Source organism: Akebia trifoliata, chromosome 6 (genome assembly GCF_017979445.1).
Source record: "Akebia trifoliata isolate Shusen 1 chromosome 6, ASM1797944v1, whole genome shotgun sequence".
Lineage (NCBI taxonomy): Eukaryota > Viridiplantae > Streptophyta > Magnoliopsida > Ranunculales > Lardizabalaceae > Akebia > Akebia trifoliata.
Window position 1 is genome coordinate 5,169,523 of NC_141380.1, and position 26,836 is coordinate 5,196,358.

General features: G+C 33.3%; 2 protein-coding genes across 2 annotated transcripts; one reads left to right on the top strand and one right to left on the bottom strand.

Annotated features, from left to right (window-relative positions):
* LOC147399814 (zinc finger (CCCH-type) family protein) lies at nt 1–7,480 on the bottom strand. Its single transcript, XM_086445327.1, has 14 exons — nt 6,716–7,480; nt 4,965–5,057; nt 4,548–4,877; nt 4,319–4,391; nt 3,414–3,546; nt 3,128–3,281; nt 2,887–2,970; nt 2,337–2,459; nt 1,798–1,959; nt 1,575–1,709; nt 1,214–1,309; nt 757–1,095; nt 509–552; nt 1–421 (listed from the first exon to the last, which is right to left on the bottom strand). Exons 1-14 carry the CDS (start codon nt 7,334–7,336, stop codon nt 172–174), a joined length of 2,637 nt encoding a protein of 878 aa, XP_086301453.1. The 5' UTR covers nt 7,337–7,480; the 3' UTR covers nt 1–171.
* A 9,415-nt stretch (nt 7,481–16,895) lies between these two features.
* Nucleotides 16,896–19,926, top strand: LOC147399815 (patatin-like protein 6). The gene is made up of 2 exons (XM_086445328.1): nt 16,896–18,654; nt 18,829–19,926. Exons 1-2 carry the CDS (start codon nt 17,542–17,544, stop codon nt 19,096–19,098), a joined length of 1,383 nt encoding a protein of 460 aa, XP_086301454.1. The 5' UTR covers nt 16,896–17,541; the 3' UTR covers nt 19,099–19,926.
* Nucleotides 19,927–26,836: the final 6,910 nt, after the last annotated feature.

Genomic DNA, 26,836 nt, shown 5'->3' on the forward strand with positions numbered 1-26,836 from the left:
ATACATGGAAGCAAGTCAAATGCATCTGTTTATTGACATAAAAATTCCATTCCTCCACTTAAATAAAGTACACAATATCATGTTGTGGCTCCAAATGTCAAAATTTTGGTCAGTAGGTAATAAATAATAAGGTGTGAAGTTTTTTTTAATGGGCTAGAAGGAAGGATGAGTTTACCTCTCAAGAAGCATCACCATTTCACAGTGTGGGGTGTGTGGGAAGAGATCGACAGCCATGGCTTTGACAGGCCGGAAAGGCTCTGAGTTAGGCATAGACTTAGCCCTATGCCGAGCCAGACCTGCACTGCTCATATTCCTCCATCCCCTATTATTACTATTATTCCCTTTCTCCGTTTTATCACTAGATGGCGTGCAGAGCTCGATAGCATTAGCCACTAAGCTCTCCGGATTACATGAAATGTAACTGAAGAAAAGAATAAACAGCATAAGATTGAGATTCTCATGAAGTTCTTGATTAAAGCCACACAAAAAAATCCAATAGGGAACTTACACAAGACGTCGTAGTCTTGGATGAGTCCTCAGAGCTTTGATCACCTGCAAAGTCATGAAGAAAAAAAATAAAAGCATAAAAAATAGTGAAAATTGCAATCCCAAGTTTCTATAATCATGTTGATTAGTTTTCAAAATTACACAAAAATATCCTTCTTATACTACATAATCTTCAAAAGCCCTTTTATCAATATTTTAAATTACAAATAAGCCCTTTTGGTACATGTAAAACAGGAGCATGTTACTTACGATAGGGTGAAGTCCAACCCGTGGAGGATCGACAATAGCAACAACATTTTTAAATAGTGGCCCAGGAGCATCAATTCTTCCAATCTTATCTTCTGAAATGCAACTATTACGACTTGGATCCTCAGATTCTTCCCCACTATTTTGGGGACAATGAGGTGCAGTTTTAATGTCATCACTTTCATGGTTCAAGCCATCCGGATCTAGTCTGTCATTGGGGACTCCATTTTCTCGATCAACAGTGTCGTCTTTGACGTCACTCCCAGAAACATGTGAGATATCTTCTTGCTTGCATGGTACATTTAAGTACTCTTTCAGTAAAGACCCCATTACATCCTCAGCCTGTTACCGCACAATGTTAGCAGAGAACAATCTAAAAAGTAAATATGTATGAATATATAGTAAAGATCAGCATCAGAAAGCTTAAACTCAAACTAAATATGTAAACCCAAAAACTCACCTTTGAACAGACAAACCTGCAGTTTTTTACGCCATTAATTTCTGCATTCCTGTGAGCATCAGAAACTGCAGAAGCATTCATTTCAATGCCAACAACCTGGTGAAATTCCATGATCAAACAGTCATTTGCAAGAAAAAAAATGCAAATCATTGTTGCTTTAATAATAATTAACTAAAAAACAAAAAACAAAACAAGATTAGCTAGGAATTCAAGTTATAATCAGTTTTAATGTGTCAATCACGGTGAATTTGTTAAGAGATGGAGTGCCCTTGTTACATGAGTCTCAAGTATCAAAAAAAGTTTCCCCAACAACAAATCTTTAAAAGTAAGAAAAAGAATGAAAACTGGGTCAGAATATTACCATACCGACACGGTGTGCCAAAGTCAGGCCAATTGTTCCGGTCCCACAGCAAATATCAAAAAGCAATGTATCGGGGCCTAGACCTGCCCAATCCCCGGCAAGGGAGTAAAGCTTCTCTGCTGCAAGGGTGTTAACCTGCAGTTTTATGAGACTCGAAAATAGACAGCTTTACTAGCAGAAACTTTGGAGCAAGAGAGATACATATGAGTGGTGAACTCCTAACCTGAAAAAATGCTGTTGGGGATATGCAGAATCGTAGATTGCTTATGCAATCATGAATTCTCGCTTCTGCATCCTCCTCTTGTCCAGCAATTTCTGCCTTTTGAATGGATAGTGTGTGCAGTGGAGCATCCGCTGGCGCTGCATTTGATATTCCTTTGTGGTCCTGAACAAGAACCCATTCCACATAGAAACAAAAAAGATGACATTAAGACTACAGGCACTCGGGTTACAGAACTCCTAATAAACTAATGGACCCAATCATAATATTATGAATAAAATATTTTTTTATCAACAAAAATAGAAGAAACAATCAAATATACAATAAGGAATATCCAGATTGATTTGTAACGAAAGCCTAGAGCAGAGAAACATAGTATAAATTGTAACTTGGCCAAAGTAAAAATATTAAACTTGATCTTGCAAACTCAATTATCAGTTTATAACAAAAAATAATCGTAGAATTATCACACTTATAATACAACAAATATCAATGGACTAACGAGATTACATAAAACACAGAAAGCTTAACAAGATTAGCACCTGGATTACCAACGATGTTAGAGGTAAAGAAGGAGAACTTGCAGTAGCTCCTTGAGCAAAAGCTTGGGCCATTCTTTGAAGCTCTTTTTTCATAATTTCATCATCGAAGGCAACCGAACAAACCTGTGGATTGAAGCTTAAGTAAAAAACAAGTGACCACATACAAAAGTTTGGGAGAAAGATTATTCCATACAATGATGACTCAAGTCTGAGGAAATAAAAGTTGAATGAGTATTTGACCGATCTTAGCTTATACTTTTTTATAATTCAAAAGGTATACTTCATTTTGTTTGCAAGTGCTCGACAAAGTTCTTTCCATCTAGGTTTTAAAAAGATTAAACTTCCCTTTTACTTTTCAGGGAAAAAAGGAATCAAATTTCCCCTTCAATTTGACCCAAGTATCAACCAAATTGAGTCAAATTTGCACAATTTTCAAATGTTGTACAATGTTCTTTAGCAATTGTTTGGATACTGATTCAATAGGAGGAGATTAACCACAATAGTTTACAAGTATAATCTCTTCTAAACCAAAAGTCCAATTGACACAGACCTGAACCATAAGCATGACCTCGGAGATATTGGCCTCAATATTTTCCATCTCAATGGCCTGACCTGGATTCCTTCCTTCTCGAACCTAAAATAAATGAACAAGTCAAGAGGATGTCAAAAGAAATTTTTTTTTTTTTTTTTTAAATCCTTCACTAACCCTATCTATCATGACTAGTGTAAAAGTTACAAGATATATAATAAGATATCATATAATCAAGTTCGTGACAATCAGCATAGCTTACCGTCAATTGACGCCAGAAGCCAGTATTATTCAATCTGTTCCAGATTGGTAAGTCTGAGTGTTGTAGAAACTCTTGAAAGATGGAAGCAAATTTGCAAGAAATTCTAGAAACATTTGGGCAGTCCCAAGGTTCCTCAACTGCTGTAACACCCTCCCTGAAACACCACATTTTTTTTCCTTTTCAGTAAATTAACGGCAAAGTAAAAAAAAAAAAAAAAATTGCCTCCAAAAATCTGCATAAACTTATGGATCTTAGAAATGGAGATAAGATCAGCAGAAGTATCAACCTAAAGTTTCCCAGCATAAACCCCACAGTTGGTTTTCCCTGTAGAGAATATCCAACTGAGAACTCACACTTGTTGCGGTATCCATTCACAACTGGTGACTCAAGAATACCTTCAAAGTTGCATGGGAGACCACCTGCAAGATTTAAAATGAAAATAAGAAGATTGCATAATTGCTTCCATTACTATTATGCTAAGTGTGACTGACAAATTATTAACCACACTAACAAGTCCTCTCAAATATCAATTTCACACAATGAAGGCTGAATTGGCATGGATAAATTTTGAAAAAATCCGCCAATTTAGAGAAGTTGGAGATTTCCTGAATAGAGTACATTGTTTATTACAGGAAATGATAGATAGGCATGGTGATAACAATCACAACTCATTTTATCACATAAAATACATAAAACAATCATTTGGAGTAACACATGCAAGACGAACAGAAGTTCTGCATATGATGCCAAGCATATGGGAGGCTAGAAACCTGAGATACAATATTCATAAAAAATTATTATGATAATTCCATTTAAGTACATTCATCAAAAAACAATACATATAAAGCCAGTTAAGCATTCAAAATTCTATTACATAATTGTGTTTCGTAGCCAAACTGACGTATGACTTAAATGTGCTTATCTGGTGTGATAAAAACTAAAAAAAAATTACGGAATGCTTTTCACTAGCAACCTCCAAAAAGCAGGTAAATGCAAATGCAGAAAGAAGTTTTGATTATGAATAGAGAAATTCATCAAAATATTGCAGGTAAACTTTGCTTTGCCAGCTTAAAAAATGATGAATTCAACTAATTTTAAGACCATGATTATGCATTGAAGGATTGTTAAAAATGAACTAAAGATCATTTTCAAACTTCGAAATATCATCCGTACTGGTTTAAAGAACATCACCAATATCCCTGGACTTGAGGATCCATTCTGGAAGAGGAACAGCATCGGGACAAGCTTTACGTGCATTTCGAGTCTATAAAGAAATATACCAATAGATCGGTTAACGGGGATGCGATGAGAAGAAATATTAAATCTAAAAAAAGATGTATTTCTAAAGTTGTTTGATGTGGAAAATGTGTATTCTGTTAATTATTAAATTCAAGCATAAAACAAGAGTGGGTGATCTCACAAGTTTTTTAAGATTTTGCTCAAGCGACTTTCTCTTGTGCTCCAACTGATCATTGTAAGGCATATGAGCAAGGGGAGTCACTACATCACGGACACTTTTCATCCTCGAAACCAAACTATCAACTGTGAAATCGTTCTTCTCAGCAGCATCATTCTCAGACCCATTTAAAGACGAAGAAATATTTGGATCCTCACTGGCTAAGACAGTTTCTGTGGGTTTCTTAGTGCATTGTGTAAGAGAGATTTCTGACATAGTTTTCTTCTCAAACGATCGTGGAATTACATCTGCAACCTTTATACGCTTGTTGCCTATAGATTTTCCATCCAATCCCTATCATTTTCAATAATATAAGATGATGATAAAGTACCTGAAAGTTCGTAAAATGCATATACTTAGACTGTGTGCTATAGATGATACCTCAAATGCATTCTTAACATGATCTCCAGTTTCAAAGCTCACAAAGCCTACCGTCATTCCCTTCCTTTTCTTAGCCATTTTATAGAGAATTCCCTGTAAAAAAATGATGTAACAATCAATCTACAACCAGAAGATTCTTGATATCTTTGGTCAAATAGCAAGATATTAAACTTCACATACCAAGATGTTCAAAATTTTGAAGTTGGAACAAAGTGGAACATGAGCAAAGAGAGGTGAATTTATGAGCTTTTCTGATAATTGCGTGTTTCAGCAAAAGCTCATGTACAAAAACAAAAAGACCCAAATTCCCACAATTACAGGATATTGGAAGTTCGAATACTTTTGAGTTATTAGATAAGTTAGAAGCATTTGACAAAAATCACAAACCCTATCTCACCCAAAGAGAAACAATTCAGAACTTAGCATTTAATAATCAAGGATTGAAAGCCTTAGGAACACAATCAACAAATAGAGATCAAGAATACCCATTTGGTGGCTTTCGTAAAGTATTGAGCAAGATATACATTCAATGAACAAAGCTAGGCACTTCTAAACTGATAAAAGAAATTGGAGAAACCCTTCAACTACTATCTAAGGATTAAAAGTCAGGATGTTGGAGCACTGTAGGATAGACTCCGATCTTTTGAAATCAGAGAAGCTACTAGCCGGGATGATTAAGCTATCAAAAATCATGGAAAAAAGCATTTAATATTATCAAGAAGTCACATAAAATCATTTATTAAAAAATAAGAGGGGTTTCAGTAACTAGGAAATCTAGTAATGAGAACCACTTATAAAGCCAAAATTGATTAACATCATAATCACCATCATCAAATCCATATCAGGTCAACAAATCCTGACCTCCATTCAATTCCGTCTCAAAACCATGTCTGATGTTAATTCAAGTGCTTTCGTATCACTATCACTACCTCAATCCATGTTTTTTTTTGGTCTTCCTCCCTGTCTTTAGTAACCTTCAATCAGAAAGATAAAACGAAAAGAGAAGACTACAAAAACTGGTAATTTAGGCTATCCAAGGCACTGATCAAATACCGTGGGATGATGGGAAATAGCATAAAGCAGGCGAAATCATTCTTTCGAATCAAGGATAGTTGAAAACCCTGTCACAGAGCTGAAGAACTAAGGACCAAAGCTGTTTCCACTCTATCCAACTAAAGAAAGGGAACAAGTTCTAAATTTTTTTTTCTTTTGGTGGGTAATACAGTGAAGGGCAGGGTTTGATCCCATGACCGTGGCATTACCTACACTCACAGACGTTACCAACTCACTAAGTTGGCGCCTTCACAGGGACCAAGCTCTTTCAAACTAATAATTACTAATTACACATGTAATGCCAACCCTTGGAGCTGTAGTCACTCAAAACCTCTTAAAAAGTGAAACCCAGTTCTATAAACATCATAAGAACACTTAAAACTCTCAAACCATATAGAGAAGAAGGAAGGCTTCAAACTAAACTAAAAAATTACAGAAACCAAATGTTTGAAAAATCATAATAATTCAAAAACAATCCAAACAGTGACTTAGGGACGAAGAACAAAGCCCAATTAACGAACTTACAGCAACCCATTTCTTTCAACGTCACAGGAATTATAAGAATGACGTTAAAAGTCAAACACGCAATGCAATTCTATAACTACCCGCGAAACTCGTTCTTCGGAGAGGAAAAAAATTGCAAGGAAGCGGAGATAAGGGTATTGCAGAAAATTAAAATTACAGTTCAGAATCAATACCTGATCATCAAGAAAACTCTTAAACTTCTCTGAAGTCCAATTTCGTGGGAGATGCACTAAACATTTGTCAAGTGAGGGATCCGACGAATCAACCACAGCGTCCGTCATAAAAACATCTTGCCTCGCCTCCAAAGTTTCAATTTTTTCTTCATTTTCGAATTTCGTTAGCTTCTTTGCTCTCTCAGAGGTCGGGTCCCATGAATTATCGGGCCGAATTCGCAATTCGGCTTCACCATGAGCGTACCTACAAGTTTCTCCGTGGCTACAAGAGCCAGATTGGCGTCTAAAATATGAACAAAGGCTTGTTTTCCACATAGGAATAAGTGAACCTTTCGGTTCTTCACTCTCTTCCTCAATATCTTCTCTCTTCCGTTTCTCCACTAAATCCTGACCGTCCGTTGAGTGAAGATTCGACGGTTGGATATCTTCAATGGGAGTTTCGCTCTCTCTTTCTTCTTCTTTCGTTGTTGCTTCTTGTTCTATTCCATTCGAGGGGTTTTTCTGCGGATGCTCGATGGAATCTCCACCGTTCGTTAATTGGGGATTGGGCGGTCCGATTTCTTCGTGAGGAGGGTTTTGGTTTTCAGTTGCAGAGAGATCGTTTTTGGGTGATGTCGCCATTAACAGCGATTTCGAGGTTGGGAGAAGCAGTGTAGCATAAACAGTAGTAAACCCTAATTTCGAAACTCAAAGATGGAAAAGATCCGTATCTAATGAGGTTGTACTTATTTTATGAGTAACGATTTTCGACGCTCACTTCTGACACATTGCCCCATACTCTCTATGACGTGGCATGTTTTAAAATCATATATTCTTTTCTTCGGGATACACAATTGCACATACTTATGAGATGTACAATGACACGTATGGGGCGTGTGTCTGGGGATGCGTCCGGAAATCACGACCCTAAACAGGTAGGCTCTACCTTTATTAGTCAATATAGGGCTTAAAACGGGTCGGATCTTATTTGAAATTTGAGTGATTCGAATTTGAATTTTTGTAGATTTGATTTCTTGTATATCCAAATTAAAATATGGGTTGATGTCCTTTGACTCAAGTCAGATATGAATCCATTTTTATATTTGCCCATATCTGAACGGTATATTATTTTATATGTTATATATTATATTTTTATATTTTTTTAATCTATTACTTATTAACAAATGTGTATTTGGTGTAGTGGTCAAAATTTCTTTTCAAAAGGGGAGAGATTTTGAGTTCAAATCACATTTACGTCACATTTTCGGATCTAGATATGGATTTAATGAAAGTACAAAAAATAACAAAAATCAAATATGATTTGAGTTAATAGGATCTAAGTTAGATCTTGATCCGGGTTTGGACTCGAATTTAAAAACATATTCGGCCCGACCCCAACCCATTTTAAGCCTTAAGTCTATATCATTATCGGGCTTAAGACCACTAACACCTAGCCCAACTCTAATGGACTTGGACTTTACTCAGGTCGAATTTGAACTAAATAAAATAACTAAAATTCAATATTTTTGATGAAAAATATATATTTTTCAATTAATTTTTATTATAAAAATTTCTAAAAGAGGATTAAATATTTTAATATTTACAAAAAACAATCTATTTTTTCAAAATTTATCAAAAACGAATTAAGTCGTTGGCACCTAGTGTTTTAGTAACTCATTGGACTATTCAACGTTTTAATATGTTAAAATACAGTGCTTTAGCAAAAATGACCTATTAACGATTAAAATGTTGAATTTGTTCAGCGTTTTAATAACGTGCTTTAACTAGCAATTAGCTTCTAGTTAAAACATTGGACAATCCAACAAGTTACAAAAATGTTGGACTGTCCAACGACATAATTCGTTTGTTGTAATTTTTGAAGAAATATTATATATATATATATATAATATATATATATATAAAGAGAGAGGGAGAGATAAGCGTTGGGAGGCCCTAAAGAGAGCTAAACATTGTCCCAAACATTTTCAAATATGGGTTAGAAGCTTTGGAATAGGCTGATTTTTGGTGAGGATGATCTCCTCATCATAGTGATCATCCTCACAAAAATCAATCAATTCGAAACTTCTAACCCGTATTTTGAAAAAAAAAGACGTTTGGCTTTCTAAAAGATTTAGTAGCATGCCGAGCTAGGTTGGGTATTATAAGGTCTAGCCCAACTTGGATTTGATGGGCTGAAAATTATTGAGCTCGACCCTATTAGGACTGAACTCAATAGGAAGGCCTTAACCCTATTTCTCAGACAGATCGGTCTAACATGCTAACATACTCAATTGGCATCCCTACTAGATGGTCGATTTATTTGGTATGAATTCCTATTTGAAATGCGAATTAGATGTTCTACATTGACTTCATACAACACTGCGTTGAAGTAGCAGTGTGTACAGATTACAAAACCAGAGATCTTTTCACTTATATCTTGAGGAAAAGCATCTATGGTTTTGTAATCTATATACATTGCAACGTTAATATAGTGCCGTAGGAATTCAATTTAAGATTTTGTTACTTATAATCAATTATCAAAACAGTAAATTATTTAAAGAGTCATTCTAAATTATTGTGGTCAACATTGATGATGTGGCAGGGCCCATGTAACCATAATTTTCTTCCTCAATATACAAGGAGACAAATCTATGGTTCTCTCAACATTGCCATGCTAGTATAGTCTTGAAGGCAGTCACTTAAACATTATCTTTATTGTAAGTATAATGATTTTCTAACTCAAATCTGACAGACTAACTCAAAAACTCATTGATGTGGCATGTGCAAGAATAGTAGATTTTTCCTCGTAATAATCAACTACACATCCCCATAAAACACATGCAATTGTGTATCTCAAGGAAAAAATCTATAGTTCTTGCACATGCCACGTTAGTGAGTTTTTGAGTAATTCTGTAGGTGGAGTTAGAAAATCAACACTCTTATTAAAAATACCAGTCAAACCTCTATTTCGTTATTAAAAATTAATTAAATCATTATAAGGTCCAATGTTTTAAATTTGATTTTTTTTTTTTTGATGGACCGCAAGTATTAACCACCCTAGCACGTGTTCAATAATTAAATATAGCCACTTTCATGTGGAAGGGCATATAGAGATTTAAAGGAGTGACTTGGGGAGTAAATCCAGTCACCCTCACCATCTCAACTAACCCTTATGGTTGGTAAATTTGAATATTGAAAATACAAAAATATTTTAATAATGCATGCAAAATTTAGCCCTTCTATAATCAAGATTTGTACGATAATTTAAATCTTAAACATGTCAAATGAGACACACACAAAAAAAAAAATTTTGATTTTTCTTAGGTATTTAAACTTGACATTTTTATGGAATCAAATTTTCATCCTTTGAGGAAAAATACATTCCCATTACACCTCATGCAAAAATTATTTTCCCACCTCTTAATCGTATTCTCTCACCAACAACCCACCCTCCAAAACGAAAATCACAATTCTAAAACTCGAAAGCTTGGCTCAACTTGGATGTCCACAAGCTGAGTAAAGTGGACACCTTGCGAGTTGACAAGAATGGGTGAAATAAAAATTTATGAGTATTTTAAAATATATATTTTTTAATTTTTAAAATAATATAATATTTTGTTCTCTCCATAAAATAATTTTATATAGTCAAATTGCCCTATCAAGTTTCTAAATTGACTCGATTCATTTTTAAGGTGATTTGTTGGAGACCACGAGTTGAGTTAACAAGTTGGTTCCTACGAATTTTCAAGCTAAATCACCTCAAAATTCAATCATCACGAGTCAACTAGTTCGAATTAGAAGTCGACCTAACTAAATTTAAAACTACGCTAAAAGCCAAATTTGTCTTTCAAAAATTTCATAGGTGCAATCAAACGCTAGAATTGATTCTTCCATTACCATTTTCTTAAGGAATCCATATTTCCTTGCAAATGAACTCCCTAGTGTATTCAAATTGGAGTCATGCTGGAGTAACATTGTAAGGGACATTTCTGATGTGGAATGTGTCATAACCATGGATGCTTTTCATTTAGATACGAATGAGATCTCGATGAAAAACATTTATAGTTATGGCACACATTTATAGTTCGAATTTCAAGTCGACCTAACTAAATTTAAAACTACGCTAAAAGCCAAATTTGTCTTTCAAAAATTTCATAAGTGCAATCAAACGCTAGAATTGATTCTTCCATTACCATTTTCTTAAGGAATCCATATTTCCTTGCAAATGAACTCCCTAGTGTATTCAAATTGGAGTCATGCTGGAGTAACATTGTAAGGGACATTTCTGATGTGGAATGTGTCATAACCATGGATGCTTTTCATTGAGATACGAATGAGATCTCAATGAAAAACATTTATAGTTATGGCACACATCCACGTCAGAAATGTTCCCCCCCCCCCCCCCCCCCGCCGCAATGTTACTTCAAATTAATGTTATAGTAGGATTGTCAACGGATGTTTATTGGTTTGAATACAGTAATATTCAAATCCAAAAATTTTATCTGATATCCAAATTTGAATTCGAATCTGACATATGTTCTAAAACTCTATTCGAATTCGAATCTGATTATCCTATTGGACATCGGATAGTATCCGATTAGAATTTGAATAATTTGTATATAAAAAAAAAAAACATAATTTTTTCTTATCCAACTGATTTGTCATTATTAAAAAAAAATATTATATATTATACTATTTAAATTATTTTATTTGTATAATAAATAAATAAATAAAATAATATATATTATATGTTATTTTGAATCGGATTCGAAATATTAATATATGAATCCGTATCCGATAAGGATTCGAATATATAAAATTATTCAAATTTAAATCCGATATCCGAAATTTTTAGATAATGTTCAATTTTTTAAATTTGAATTCGAATCGCATTCGAATTTTCAACCATCCATTGACACCCCTATGTTATGTACATTGACTTAAGTTTTCTCTGAGAGATTAAGATAAAATTATCTAAATGTCTATCTTCAACATCTAGTCAAAATCCTTAGTTTTATCTAAAAATAGATATCATCTTCAAGTTTTTTTGTTTTTTTTTTCTTGCTTTGGGATAAACTATTTTGACCTATTCAATCTTATCTTCAATCCATTTCATTCAGTGTCTTATATTTTTCCCTTGATTTTTTACCAAAAATTATATAGTGGAAAAAAAATTTATGTTGTTCTTGAGATCCAAGGTCGGGGAGAGAGAGAGAGAGAGAGTTATCATAAATAAGATTTTACCTGAAATTCGTCAAACTATTAATTTCTAGGGTAAAGTATGTTTAACTATTCAGTGACTTGTGGCTACTTGGCGAAAAATTCTATCTACTTGAGTTTGAAAGTCGAAGAAGATATATTCTTGAGATTAAAATCAAATTGAAGTTGCCTTATTCGGGAGAAAAAAGGGGCATTTAGTGATACCAAGCACTTGTAGTTATTTTGTAAACCTTTTGCTTGAAAATGACTCATTATCCCATGTACCAATATGGGATTTTGAACAAGTGTAATGATATTTTGATGCCCCCTCTAGCACACATTCCCGCCAGAGTATCGTAGATCATTTGCATTGGGATATGAATAATCATAAATCTTTTTCTTGTATATCCCGATGCAAATGATCTATGATTACATGATGAGAATGTATCATGCGGGGCGTCATATTATCACGACTCTTTGAAAAATTATATCTAAAGATAATCACTAATTTTCTTACACTTTACATTCCAAATCAGCTTTGATTATGGGAGTTGGGCGAAGTTGTTGAACTGGTGAATCAAATCTACTTGCAATTAATAATCAACCTGACTGACTATTTGGTGGGGCAGTGAGATTGGCCAACGTTTCCTGAACCAGTGGACCCACAAGCCTTGGCCACATCGTACGAATTTGCAACGCAACTCTCAGGTCTTAAGGTGGGTATCGGACGTGGGCACGATTCAATTTTATAATTATTAGTTAATAGGGTACAAGCGCCTGACGTACTAACAGCAAATATGTCCAAAATAAAATTATATTATTAAATTTATTTCATGTAAAATTGGTGAGATTATTGAACACGTGGCACTTATACAGAAAGCAACGTGTGAAAAATAGTATAATCTGTTGTCTGGATCCCCAACATCGAATATATGTTGGTTGATGAAGCTTAATCAATGGAAATACGACTAAATTTAGTTTTGTTGTATTCATTTTCAAGGTTATGAATTCAATGGTTTTAAATTACGTCTGAGATCGGGACGATTTATCCGATACATGATATCATCCACCGACAAGGCGGATAGACAAGTCAAACATATCGGGTGAGATTTAAAGTCATAATTTTGTTTCATTATTAAACGAGACGACTCAAACATACCAGAAAACTCTTCATGGACGAGACAATACGTCAAAATGAATTTTAAAATCATGATTAGTTTTATTATCTCACGACTCAATAGTGCTCAATGACTAGTGAATCATTAACCTTCTTTGCAAGTCCAACCCTTGGTGAGAAATATTTTGCTTACAGATCTTGTGACAGGTGCATTGGGGAAGCCCTCAATACACATGGGATTCATGTGATGGATCAAAATTTTCACTTTCAATTTACAGCTAACTCAAAAATTTAGCTAACATTTGGTGAGTTGTGTTTGGAACTTTTGTGGTATACAAAATCGATTTTAATTTTAAGTAGATTTTTAGTATCATATCTTAAAAGTGCTTCTTATTTATCATAGAAATTAATAATAACAAAAAATTTATATAATACAACATAGCAGTAGATCTCACTTTACTATAGTTTTGTCATAGATAAATGTCCTCTCGTAAAGTGGAGTCCACACTACCTTGTCTTCACCACTTAAATTTTATTATCTTTTCTCTCCTCTCTTCAATAATATTTCTCTAATTTTACTTTCTTCTTTTACTTCATTTTTAATAATACCATTCTTACTTTACCATCTTTCCTTTTTTACCTTTCTAATCTCAAAGAGGATGCCTATGCCTTAGGCACGGGCAAACTTTAGTTGTAAATCGTGATTCTTATGGAAGTAGTTTTGATACACTCTTGTTAAATGCACCATGGTTTATTTCAAAGAACCTCATGATGTGGTAAAATCATTGGCTTTTAGATTTTTTTCATAAAAACTCTAATTCTTATACTCAAAAGCTGATATGAAGGAATCGCTTGAAAGAATAAAAGAAAGGGAAAGTGTGATTGAGAAAAAAAGTAAAAAAAGAAAAGAAAAGAAAGATGACCAAGCCTTTAATATATGTCTAGCGTGCACCACATGAGGAGAAGACACTTCACCTGTCTATGATGTTAATTGCTAGGTTTGCAGTTATTAGTGGGCATGGAATCACTGTGCCCGAACATCTTTATTGTTCATGAGAGTTTGCTTTGTACACTATGTCAACCTTGTGAAAGCTAAATGTATATAAACCTTAAGCCCAATGTATCACAACATATAATTTCATAGGACCCACCAAGAGTATCTGATGTAGGGTTTAAATAATAATAAAAAAATATGAGAAAAGATGGAAGATATAGACACAGCTCTTTCTTTCAAAATACAACAAATGCAAAATTGATTATAGATTTATTAAAACAAAAGAAAAAAAATCTTAAATACTAATTGACAAAATATGAAAATATTGCCAAAGGAAGTTAAAAAAATTATAGTTCATACTAAAAGGTACATAAATAAACTATTGAAATGACTTCAAGACATTATTCTAAAGAGTTAGAAGGTCAACAAAGAATTATCTGAGATCATTGCCTTAACAAAATGATAAAAATATAATTGTAATACAAAGTTTGATGATATCTGTAAACATTCTTTGATCTTTATGACTCCAAAAAGTTTCAAATTTAAGACATAAAAGGATGAAATAAATCCTAATATATATATATATGTATATATATTTCAGTTGGATTAAATGTGAATGCATATGGGTAATCTAATTGATTTTTTTGTACGTTCCCTTCACAGGACCGTACAAAATCATAAAGACCTATCCTTGTGTATCCTGAAACAAATGACTACGGTTTTGTAAAATGAGCATACAAATAAGTAAATCAGATTATCATGACTCAATGTGAATAAATCTAAAATAAATAGTTATTTAGGACTAGTTATGAGAATCCTAAGAATGCCAACAACGAAGATTAGTCCATGAATCATATATAACGAGAAGTGACCTTTTTTTTTTTACCAATAAAGAAAAGGGATCCATAAAGAGAACAAAGTAAACTAATATATATCCCCACCCTTCGGGTGAGACTAATCTCATGGTCACACGCATCGTCCCCTCGGAAATCCTATGTGCAATTGGTTGAGTTTAGGGTCAACCAGATCCTAGAGGTGGCCCCAAGGCATTCACCGCTTGTGGGGTTTCAACTTTCAAACACTTGACCTATCCTTCCTGTGGAGCTTATTAAGGTTCCCTTGCCACTAGGCCAACCCCTTGGGGTTACTTCTAGGAATATATGGATGCATGTTAAACGACCATACAATGAATTCTCCACACTTTTGAGATTATCACATGAAGGAATTGTGGTGTAATAAATAAAAGTTGGAGTGCCAATGGCAATTCTTTTTTTTTTTTCTTTAATTAGTTTACCGGACTTCAATCCTATATAAATTGGGGACAGTTTGTGGGACATAAGTAAAATCATATGTAAAAACAACAATTTTTCAAAATATGGGTTAGAAGTTTTGGATTGAGCTGATTTTTTGTGAGGATGATCTCTATGATGAGAAGATCATCCTCACAAAAAATCAGCTTAATCTGAAATTTCAAAATCTATCAAAAGTGGTTGCTAATTATTGATAAAAAAATCGATGGTCCACATTCTAAATGACTTTTGATGGGGTTAGAAGGTTCAAATTGGGCTGATTTTTTGTGAGGATGATCTTCTCATCCTAGAGATCATCCTCACAAAAAATCAGCTCAATCCAAAATTTCTAACCCATATTTTGAAAAACCATTATTTTTACATATGTCCCACGAATCGTCCCCATATAAATTAGTCAATGTCACAATTATGAACCTTAGGGTAGTGAGTCTAAATTAATAGTTACCTTGAGGAGTGAATCTAAATCAAATCTGCCTATGCACTAGGGCTATTTGAGATGGTAAGAAGTGACTGGACTTGTTCCCCAAGTCATGATTTCGAATCTCTATATGCCCATCCACAGAAATGTGACCACTTAAATGATGTAACACATGACAAGGCGTTGGATGGTGCGTGCGGTCCCAAGTAAATTGGTCTCACAAAAAAATAGAGATATTCACTGGACTACAAAAATAAATAAATAAATAATAAATTAATTAAATCTCCATCGAGGAGCCAATACTTAAAAGTTGAAATAAATGTTTTAGTTTATTTTTGAATTTAATAATTAGAGAAACATTTTCCTTAACAAAGATTTTAAACCTTACTAAGGGTCGTTTTGTTCAAATGGATTGTCGCATTAGCAACCAATGCCACAACCCTCTAAATTTCATAAAAAAATGTAGATAATTTTTTTGAATAATGCTAAAGTGACATCAGGGTGGAATCTCAAATCACATTTCTTAACGTGAAAGTGTATGAAACCATAGATACCTTTCATCGAGATATGAGTGAAAAAACATCCATAAATACACTTTCACGTCAAAGAGTGTGATATGAGATTCTAGCTTGAGGTCACTCCAACACAGCTCAATTTTTTTTTTTAAAGCAATTGTTTTGTGTTTGATCTAAGATTTTGAAATGGCCAACTAGCGAATTTTCACCAAACTCCAAAATTTAAAATTAATTGAAAAAAATAAAATTTTAATTTTTTTTTTTTTGAAATTTTATCCCGTACAATCCTAAAGCATCCGATATTTTTTATTTTTATTTTATGTCTGGCCAACCACTCTTAGTAAAGGTGAAATCTTAACATAGTAATTATTTAGTAAGGTTAGTCCAACTCTGATAATTATAAATGATTGGTTTCGTCCGAGGAAAAAATTAGCATGAATTTCACCGTTAGTTATGACAGACACGTAAGTGCAGTCACCCATACCACAACCACCATACGGACAAGGCGCTGGACCCCACACTGTGTGGGCCCGCACACACATCCTCTCTACATTCTTCATTCTCCAACGTCTCCGATGGATGTGACGGCGTTAACGTTCTCTTTTCTTTGACTAAGAAGCCGTCGGTTAACCAGGTGAATCTAAACCATGGTTAGAAATTTGTACTCCAGTTAGGACTTTAAAGAAATAGAAATCGAAATCGAAATTAGAAAGACAGGCAACGCTCTGAAAACTATTCAGGTTTTTATTTATTATTTTGTTTCGTCCTTTGTTTTGGTGAGCTCTTTTGTTGGAAAATAACAAAAGAAAGAAAAACACGAAAGAAGAACAAAAGTTTGATAGATTATTAAGGAGAATTAGATTATTTTATTAAAGGAGGATTTATTGGTTGATAAATTCAGGCAAAAAATTGCAGATTAGAAAGGATTGTATTTGAAAAAGAACCAAGAGAATTATTGTTGGTTGATTCTTAAGAGGCACAAGTTTCAAAGGTGAGATTTTTATCGAATGTTTCAAAGAAAGATGATTCTGCAGGAATCCGTGACTTAAAAAGGAGGATTTTTTTTTTTTTCTTTTTCAGAAATTGAAGGGCTTTAGTCGATCAGGCGTGGATGGAGATCTGCAAATGATTTTCAGAGATTCTTGAAGCAAGTAGCGGAGATTACGTTTAGGTTTAAATCTTCGAGCATGTAAAGTGTTGGTTCGATTCGAATCTGTAAGAAACAAATTCTGTAAAATAATAAATAAAAAAAGCTCTGTTTTTGTGAAAAACTTACTTGAAGATTGTTTGGGAGATGGCGGAGATGCAAGAACCGAGCATAGATACAGATAAGCTAAGCTACGAAATCTTCTCCATCCTCGAAAGCAAGTTTCTTTTCGGTTACGATGATAAAAAGCTCTGGATTCCAAAACAGATCGCTCCAGAAACCGAAACGAAATACGAAACGTCCACAACAACAATCAACGATGATGATAACGTATCGGCAATCAAGAATCAAAGAGGAAAAGTTTGCATCCTTAGCATCGATGGAGGCAAAATGAGAGGAATTTTATCAGGAAAAGCCCTAGCTTACCTCGAACAAGCTTTAAAGAAAAAATCTGGAAATCCAGATGCGAGTATCGTTGATTACTTCGATATTGCAGCTGGAACTGGTGTTGGAGGTATTTTCATGGCGATGCTCTTTGCTACTAAAGGAGATGACAACCGTCCGATTTTCAGGGCTGAGGACACGTGGAAACTTTTGGCAGAGAAGGGGAACGGATTCTACAAATCTTCATCCGGTTCAGATTCAGGTGGTACTGGTAGTTTTTTTCGGCGGTTTTTCAAGAACCGGACCAGCGGTTCAGCAACAGCCGGTCTAGAGCGAGCCATGAAAGAGGCGTTTACAGAGAAGGGCCGGAATCTGACTCTCAAAGACACATTGAAGCCTGTTTTGGTTCCGTGTTACGATCTCTCAAGTTCGGCTCCATTTCTATTCTCGCGAGCCGACGCGCTGGAGTCAGATAGCTTCGATTTCAGGCTTTGGGAGGTTTGTCGCGCAACTTCGGCTGACCCGGCTTTATTCGAACCTGTTGCCATGAAATCGCTAGACGAACAGACTCGGTGCTTGGCGGTGGACGGAGGTTTGTCCATGAGCAATCCTACAGCGGCGGCGATCACGCACGTGCTCCACAACAAGCAAGAATTTCCATTCGTGCGAGGAGTTGAAGACGTGATGGTGTTATCTTTGGGAAGCGGTCAACTTCTCGAGAGTCGCTTTGACTACGAGCAAGTCAAAGGTTGGAAGGCAAAGGAGTGGGCAAGACCCATGGCTCGAATCGCTGGCGATGGAGCCGCAGATTTGGTCGACCAAGCCGTAGCCATGGCGTTCCGCCAGAGCCACAGCAGCAATTACGTCCGTATCCAGGTACCATTCTGTCTCGCTCGAGTCAGCTCGTTTGAGTGGACTCGGTGAATATTGGGTCTGTGTTATATTAGATAGAAACACAGAATTTGAGCCTTTGAGGTATAAAAATTGAATCTTTATAGATGGGTTGGATGGGTTTTTTGTGTTGAACTAAATTAAATGTTGGTTTTACAGGCAAATGGGTCGAATTTGGCTCGATGTGGAGCGAATGTGGATTCTGACCCGAGTCCAGGAAACGTAAAGATGCTTGTTGGAGTTGCAGAGGAGATGTTGAAGCAGAAAAATGTGGAATCAGTGCTCTTCGGTGGGAGGAAGATTGTGGAGCAAACCAATTATGAGAAATTAGATTGGTTTGCTGGGGAACTTGTGTTGGAGCATCAGAGGAGGAGTTGCAGAATAGCTCCCACTGTAGCATTCAAGCAAGCTACCCCAAAACCCACCTAATAATATTCCCCAAAAAAAAAAAAAAAAAAATTGAAAGAAAAAAATGGTATTTTTATTCACCCCTGTTTTATCTATTATTAATGGGTTTTTTTTTTTCTGATTTAATTTGTGACATTTTTTCTTAGAGTATTTGATCCATTTCAAGGAGTTTTCTTACTGTATCTATGAAGAATCTTAACGTCCTAATGCCTTTGTCAGAATTGTAGCATTTTGTTTTTTGTTTCTTTTGTCACTTTCTTAGTTTTAAAGTTGAGACAACAGTGGGTTGTTAAAGTTTTTTTGTTCTAAGTACAGAAAGAGGACAAAATAAACCAAAAGAAAGAAGATAAAGTAACATAGATGCAGCCTTTACTTTTGAAAGAGGGTAAGAGAGTAGGAAGAGAAGAGAAGCTAAGTCCACTTGGTTGAAGCTGTTTAGGGTATCTGATCGAGGGACTCCATGTCTAGCTTCAAATGTGGTGCCCCTCCACCATCCATTTTGATCCTCAAAAGAGTCAATGTTGGTTGGAGCTTTGAAGTCAAAAATAGGAAAATTTGGGGAAATCCGTTACCTACCCATTTGTGTGTTTTTTCTTTCATTTATTCTATCCAATCCAACACCTTTTCACACTTCAAAAGGCCTGAAAGGCTGAAACTTGGGGTGGGGTACCTAACAAAAACTAAAAGCTGTCCCTACCTGATATTTCTCTTTCTTTTGCTGGCGTGTTATTCTTGTTTCTTTTTAGTGGTGGAGAAGAGTTGAGAGTGAGGGATCTTTTAAGCAACCGACCATATCCGTTGAGAAGGGATTGATGGATGTTTGATGGATTGGAGCTTTGTAAGTAATGGGTATGCAAAGAAACTTTTAAACAAGTTCATTTTTCTTAAAAGTTATAAAACCATTGTTGGGGTCCCTCTGTGTTACATTATTTTGTTTGACTTGTTCATGGGCCCATAGCTGTGTGAATGTAAAGGGCAATAAATTTATCATCTTTCTCTTTGTGCTTAAATATTTTTGTATTTAGATTTTACTTTCTATATTTTCCTTTTTTAAAGGGAAAATTATTAAAAAAGAATTAAATATTTTAATATAAAAAAAAAAAAAGCATCCATTTTTTCAAAAAATATTAAAAACAAAACAGTTTAGCATTTTGATAATTCATTGGACTGCCTAACATTTTAAATAGAGGCTAAATTGCTGTGTTAAAGGAAGTTATTAAAATGGTGGACAATCCAACGAATTATTAAAATGCTGGACTGTCCAACAATTTAATTTGTTTTTGATAATTTTTTAAAAATATATATTTTTAAAATATTAAAATATTTAACTCTGTTTTAGTAATTTTTTCTATTTTTTTAATTATCTTTCTAAGTCTTTTACTAGGCAAACCAGAAATCAAGGATATGTGTTGATAGTAAAGAATATCATTTACTTATGTGTTGTACCATGGAAATCCTTCATGGGTTTTATTTTTTGTAATGTTTAGAACAAAAAATCCCAATAATGATTTGAGAGATACATAGCTAAAGTGAAGAAGAAGAAAAAAAGATGGAGAAGATTCATTAGAGGAATTGTTGTGACCATTGTCGGATGATGATCAAAGATCAAGTTTTGTTGTTTCCTGACAAAAGGGTGGGCTTTGATTCTTTGAGATGGGTGAATTCGACGTGGGACCGTACCATGAAGGATTGTTTTGATTTTTACCCACTTGATTGGAATTGGAGTTTTAAAGGGGGTATAAGAAAAATGATTTGCCCATTTGGATGGCTAATTATCTTGTGTTGGCAAATCATGTTTCACCCTAATTTGATTTACCTTGTAATCAAATAACATAAATAACAAATTCTTCTTATAGCACTTCCAAGGGAGACACCCATACCCATTTATGGGTTATCTATGGGTAATTTTTTGTATTCATGGGGTGTGCATTCCAACCACATTACTCATAAATATTCAAACATTTTTTTTTTTAAATTCAACTTAAATTTAAATATGCCTGAATTTTTTCCCTCCAAAAAAGATGAGTAATCAAGTGGAGTGACCTATTTTGGTCATGAAAATTCCATGACCCAAAAAATGTTGTTGGATAGATAATGCATTGGAGATCTCTATTTTGAATTCCACCAATCCAAAACAACAGTTGAAAGGGGATGGCAAGTGGGATAGGTCATGCGTTCATCCAAAACAACAGTTGAAAGAGGATGGCTAGTGGGATAGGTCATGCATTGGAGTTGTTTTAGCAAACGATTTTCCCCTGATTTTCTTTGTAACTAAACACACCTTAAGTTGTTTTTACAAAGTCTTCCTTGACAAAACAACTTTTTATTTTAAACTGACACGAGCATCTCTTTTATTTGCTACCTTTTGTTATAAATTGGAAAAGGACAATTATTGTGTCTAATGATGTGGGCTTTATACTAATATTAGATATCATTAAAATATTGTATGGGTTAGGTTTCAGTTTTAAAATTTAGAACTTTGATGACATTGACGATAAGGAATTGTTGAATCGGAATTATATATATCTCTTTATACATAGGGGCATGTTCAACACCCAACTATTTACCTTATGATTTGCCTTATGTGTTTTGTCTTACATGAGTTAAAAGTTTTGGAATGAGTTGATTTTTTTGTGAGGATTGCTATGGTGAGGAGATCATCCTCATAAAAAATTAATCTATTTCAAAACTTCTAAATCCATATAAAGACAACACGTAACATAAATAGTAAGGTGTTGAACATTTTCTTAATACATATGCTATACCACCAACATAAGACTAATGGGAGAATTTGACTACTCTATACTTAACGAATGACTTAATGGGATCGATGTACCGCATTGGAAGAGGATCCCTGTAATAGATTTTTCCTTTTGTGATTTTCTTATAGTCTTGATTGGGTCGCTTTGAAAATCAATAACATTCAAATTCTCTAGGTTGCATAGAGAGATCGAATTTTAAAAAAGAAATTCAAAGAAAAACTTTTTTAAAATCATAATCATTAAAAACCAACGGTCACTGAACTCTTTAACTTTTCCAATGACAATTGCGATCATTTCTGACGATCTTTGATCATGATTGACAAATAGAAAATGATATTCTCTTAAGTCTAATTTTGAACATCTAGCTATATTTTAATTTTATTTTGATGATTTATATAATAAATAAAAAAGCGAAGTTGAGATTCAAATATTTTTATGATTAAGTTTTAATTTTTTATTTGCAACTATGATTTTATGCATTTTGAGTGTTTCGAGGAGATTTACTAAGTATTGAAGTTGGAAAAATGAAAAAAAATAATTTGATTCATATTTATAGTATCAAGTTCACCACTTTTTATTGTCTAATTCACCATTTAATTACTGTCGAGTTTGACGGTTTTTTTCTTATGAAAATATTGTTGAACTCGACAATAATAAAATATAAAGCAGTGAACTCGATACTAACCTTCGAACTCGACAATAATTAAATGGTGAACTAGAGTTTTTGTTTTTCCAACTTCAATACTTGATAAATCTTATTGAAATACCAAAAATGCATAAAATTATAGTTACAAAGAAAAAATTATGATGTAATCACTAAAAAAAATTTGAATCTCAACTTTGTTTTTCATTTTTTATTTATAAATTATCGAAATAAATAAATAAAATACGTCTATTCATCCGTGCTCAAATATTGTTGGGAATGATCGCAATCGTCATTGAAAAACCTAATTATGTAAAGAAGATGAGAAAATGGTAGTTTGGATATTTTAATGACATTATACACTTGAAGTGAGAACCAAGGGCAGGACTGTTAAGAAAAGAAAAATTTACTAAATGGACTATTAAGAGATCGCCAAAACTTAAAGGGCTATTTAGAAAAAGTCCATCTGTCAGAGTTCTTTAACTAATTTTTCTTTAAAAAAATTACTCTTTAACATAAAGGAAAATTTCTTTCTTTAGGTCATCTCTTTCGGTCCTTCTATTTAGGTCACAGAATGTTTTTATTTATTTTAATCAAGCTTAATCTTAACCCAAGTCACTTTGGCTCTTTTATAATGTGATGAAGTTTGACCACTACTTTATGGGAATTTCCTTTAGCTTTTGTTTCTTTATGTTATAAATAGCTTATTCTTTTAGAGTTTTGGTCCAACTTATATAGGAGTGTAATGATTTCCTAACGCCCCCCTTCGACACATGTCCCCTACGCCTCTATCATAGAATTGTAGATCATTTGCTTCGGGATACACATAATTATAAATCTTTTCTTATGTATCCCAAGGCAAATGATCTATGATTTTGTTATGGGGGTGCATATCAGAGGGGGAGGGGGCATCATATTATCACAACTCTATATAGTAGCTTTTTATTGTTTGGAGTAAAGCTTTAAAATTTGTCGAGTCAAGTCAATACTTAACTGAATTTGACTTCATTTGATTTTGAGGTAACTCGATTTTGATACTTGGTAGAACCAATTCACGAAGCCCTCTCATTAATTCAATCTTAGCCAAATTAAAAATGCACCAAGTTGGGTTAAAACCTTCATTGAATCATTGCTTATGTATAATATTTTAAAGGGATTATATTTATACATTTAATATACTTTTATTTGACTCAGTTGTGTCAACTTCCAAGTTTTCAACTTGACTCGAGTAATCCTGAGTTTTTAAACTATCTTTGGAGTAGGAGAGAGCAAGACAATTTTATTATGGGCTTTGTATTGTAGTTGATCACTCGTGTGTTTTTAATATATATATATATTATGTTATATTTTTGACAATTTTTTCTTCTAAAATGATATAATTTGTATATATAATTGATAATTATTGGAAGGACAAAAAGAAGAAAAAAGGGAGACAAAATAAAAAACAAATGTGGGGGCAAATAGATAGTTTTAAAATCACGGGACCATGTCTTGTTAATATTAGGTATATCAAAAATAAAGTAATTTGGTTGTCATTATAGCAGATAAGGACCGTACCGACACTAGTGGGGGCATACCGTCCTAGACATGATGGCTGATGAAATTATGATTAATATTAATATTTATTTGTTATTATTGATTGATTTTTTTAGAGTTACTATTGCCACATCAACTTTTACTAATAAAGCAACAATTCTGTGCAACTCTTCAATGATTTACATAAGAATTGGTGTCGCAATAGCAGCTTTTTTGGGAAGAAGTGATTTGAAACCAATTTTTAGATTTCAAAAATGCTCCCACCTTCACATTGAAACTAAATATAATCAAGGTCATTTTAATAAATAAAAAAAATAGAAAATGCTGAAGTAACATTAAAATATACATGATTCTCACATCGTTGACATGGATGTATGTACAAAATCATATATGCTTTTCATTGAGATAAGAGTTAAAAGCATTTATAGTTATGTGTGCCCTTTTATTAATAGGTCCAGATTCCTTGACTCCTAAGAATGAGTCATGAAAAAAGCACATGATCCCAAATCTTTAAATGCAAAATCCAACGGTTGAGATTCATTCTCGATATAATTATTTCCGAGATTTGTGTTATTAAGATACTTATAAATCTCAAGCTTTGGACTTTGTGTTTAAAGGGTTGGGATTGTTTGTTATTTTCATGAATCATTTTTAGGAGTCAACATATCCCAATCCTTAATTAATATTTTAAATTATAAATAAGCCCTTCAAGCCTTCACCAGACTCCAACTTTTACTTATTACACCCTAATTAAAAAGTAATAAAATTAAGTGGATGATTGAGAATAAGTAAAAGTTGAGGTGCCAAACGTAGCTCTCTCTCTTTTTCTTTTGTTAGATTTCTATTGTTTAGGTTTAGGATTTTATATGAACTTAATCTTAACTATAAACAACTTGAGCCAAATCTTTGTAATGTTTGTATAGTGTATTTTAATATTTAAATGGGGTGCCATAGTTAAATAAAGAAATTAGGGTGTAAAAAGTAAAGTTAGTGTGCGAATAGTAACTCTCTATAATCTATATAATAACATACAATTGTAAGGCCCATTTTGTTACGGTTTTCGTCTACACCATTAACATCTTCAATACTTTCGATGTATTAATTGGAGTGATATTGCTTGAACAACAAAGATTAGATTGTGTTTTGGAAACGATAGTTGGATGAAGTTGGAATCCTTGTTAGCAATTCAAAGCAATCGCCAAGCGAGAAATGTGTGGTATATATTTTATACGTCTCACATAAAAAATTTGAAAACAAATAATTTGGTACATTTCAAAATGTAATTCAACAAATAATTAGAATGATTTCTCGTTATGCGATATATATTTTAGATACTTCACATAAAAAATTCATAAACAAATAATTCGGTACATTTCGAAAGGGAATTCAACAAATAATTATAATGATTTAATTATCAATTTAAAAATCCAATCAAAAAGTTACAATAGTTTAGTAAAATTCTTAATCATATAATTCATGAGAAGATTTGAACAATCAGACACATCTAAACTAAATTAAGAAAATTACAATTTAAATCCCAAGTAACCATGGAAAAAATCCTAAGATATGATAAACTAAAAGAAATTCTACTAAAATATATGAAAGAGAGATTTAAAAGGAGAATAAAAAAAAAAAAAATCTAAAGACAAGTATAGATTGATTCGATTTCAGTTCTTCTCTACCAACTTGCAGAGATCAATTTGATTTTAGATATACTTCTTCATTGCTTTTAAGTCTGAGTTTTTAGTTTCTTTTGATCAATTTGCTAGAGAGAGAGAGAGAACTGCCTGAATGAGCTCTTAGAGAGTGGAGATGAGGAAGAAATTGAGAAGTTCAATCGATGAAGAAGATTTGAGCTTCGTTAATAATTTAGATTAATGTCATTTTCTTTTTATCGAATATTATAATATTTATAAAAAAAAAAGAAAAATCATTTGATTCGTTTTCTCATTAAAATACATGAATTTTTTGAACCATTCATGTATTTAAAAGAATAATGCTTTTATTGAAGGAAAAAAATTCGCAAATTTTTCCCAAATAAAATGACAAATTGCTAGCAAGGGTTAGAGTTGAAGTCTTGAAAGAAACTTTGACATTTGATTACACCTAATAATTAGTCTAGGAATAGTACGCACTCTACTCCTTAGGTTTTATCTTGTCAACTTAGAGTTGGAATTGCTTGATTTACATATGAATAATGATTTTCTACCAGAAAGTCTTCACTTGGTCAATACTCGGCCGATGTGCACGGAATCATAAATCTATTTCTTTGGGATATACAAATACAAATCCCCATAAAAAATATATTTGTGTATCTCCTATAAACAAATCTATGATTCCGTGTCCATAACACATCAGACGAGTATTGACGAGTGAAGACTTTCTAGTTAGAATATCAACACTCTTTACATATACATAATTCATTACGGTGCTTTTGATCAAATATTTCATTAATCAAATAAATAAAATATTAGGATCAACAATTTTTAACAAAAATATATTAAAAAAATCCTAATAAATTGATATATTTTACCTAAATAAAAATAAGTAGATAGCCCATATAAAAAATAAAATAAAAATTATGGACACAAGTTTAGACTTGTTTACTAGCAAAAGTGAATCTTATAATTTTATAGGTAGAATTACCAAAGTAACATGCCAAGGATATAAAAATAATATAAGCTCTTGAGTGTACATCCATCATTTATTTTTAAGGCTGAAACATAAGTCTTAAAATAGGATACCCAATCTCATCTCAATTGGGCAAAGGTTGTGTCTTTTTCTTCAGAAAATGACATTTTACTAAGATACCCATAAT

What these genes read in the sequence shown, in the direction of transcription:
- LOC147399814 (XM_086445327.1), bottom strand. Translation starts at nt 7,336, where the DNA reads ATGGCGACATCACCCAAAAACGATCTCTCTGCAACTGAAAACCAAAAC. An exon ending in CCTCAAGTCCAGGGATATTG is followed by an intron (nt 3,547 to 4,318) that starts GTGATGTTCTTT and finishes TAAATCTTGCAG; the next exon opens with GTGGTCTCCCATGCAACTTT. An exon ending in GCTTCTGGCGTCAATTGACG is followed by an intron (nt 2,971 to 3,127) that starts GTAAGCTATGCT and finishes CATTTATTTTAG; the next exon opens with GTTCGAGAAGGAAGGAATCC.
- LOC147399815 (XM_086445328.1), top strand. Translation starts at nt 17,542, where the DNA reads ATGGCGGAGATGCAAGAACCGAGCATAGATACAGATAAGCTAAGCTAC. An exon ending in GCAATTACGTCCGTATCCAG is followed by an intron (nt 18,655 to 18,828) that starts GTACCATTCTGT and finishes TTGGTTTTACAG; the next exon opens with GCAAATGGGTCGAATTTGGC.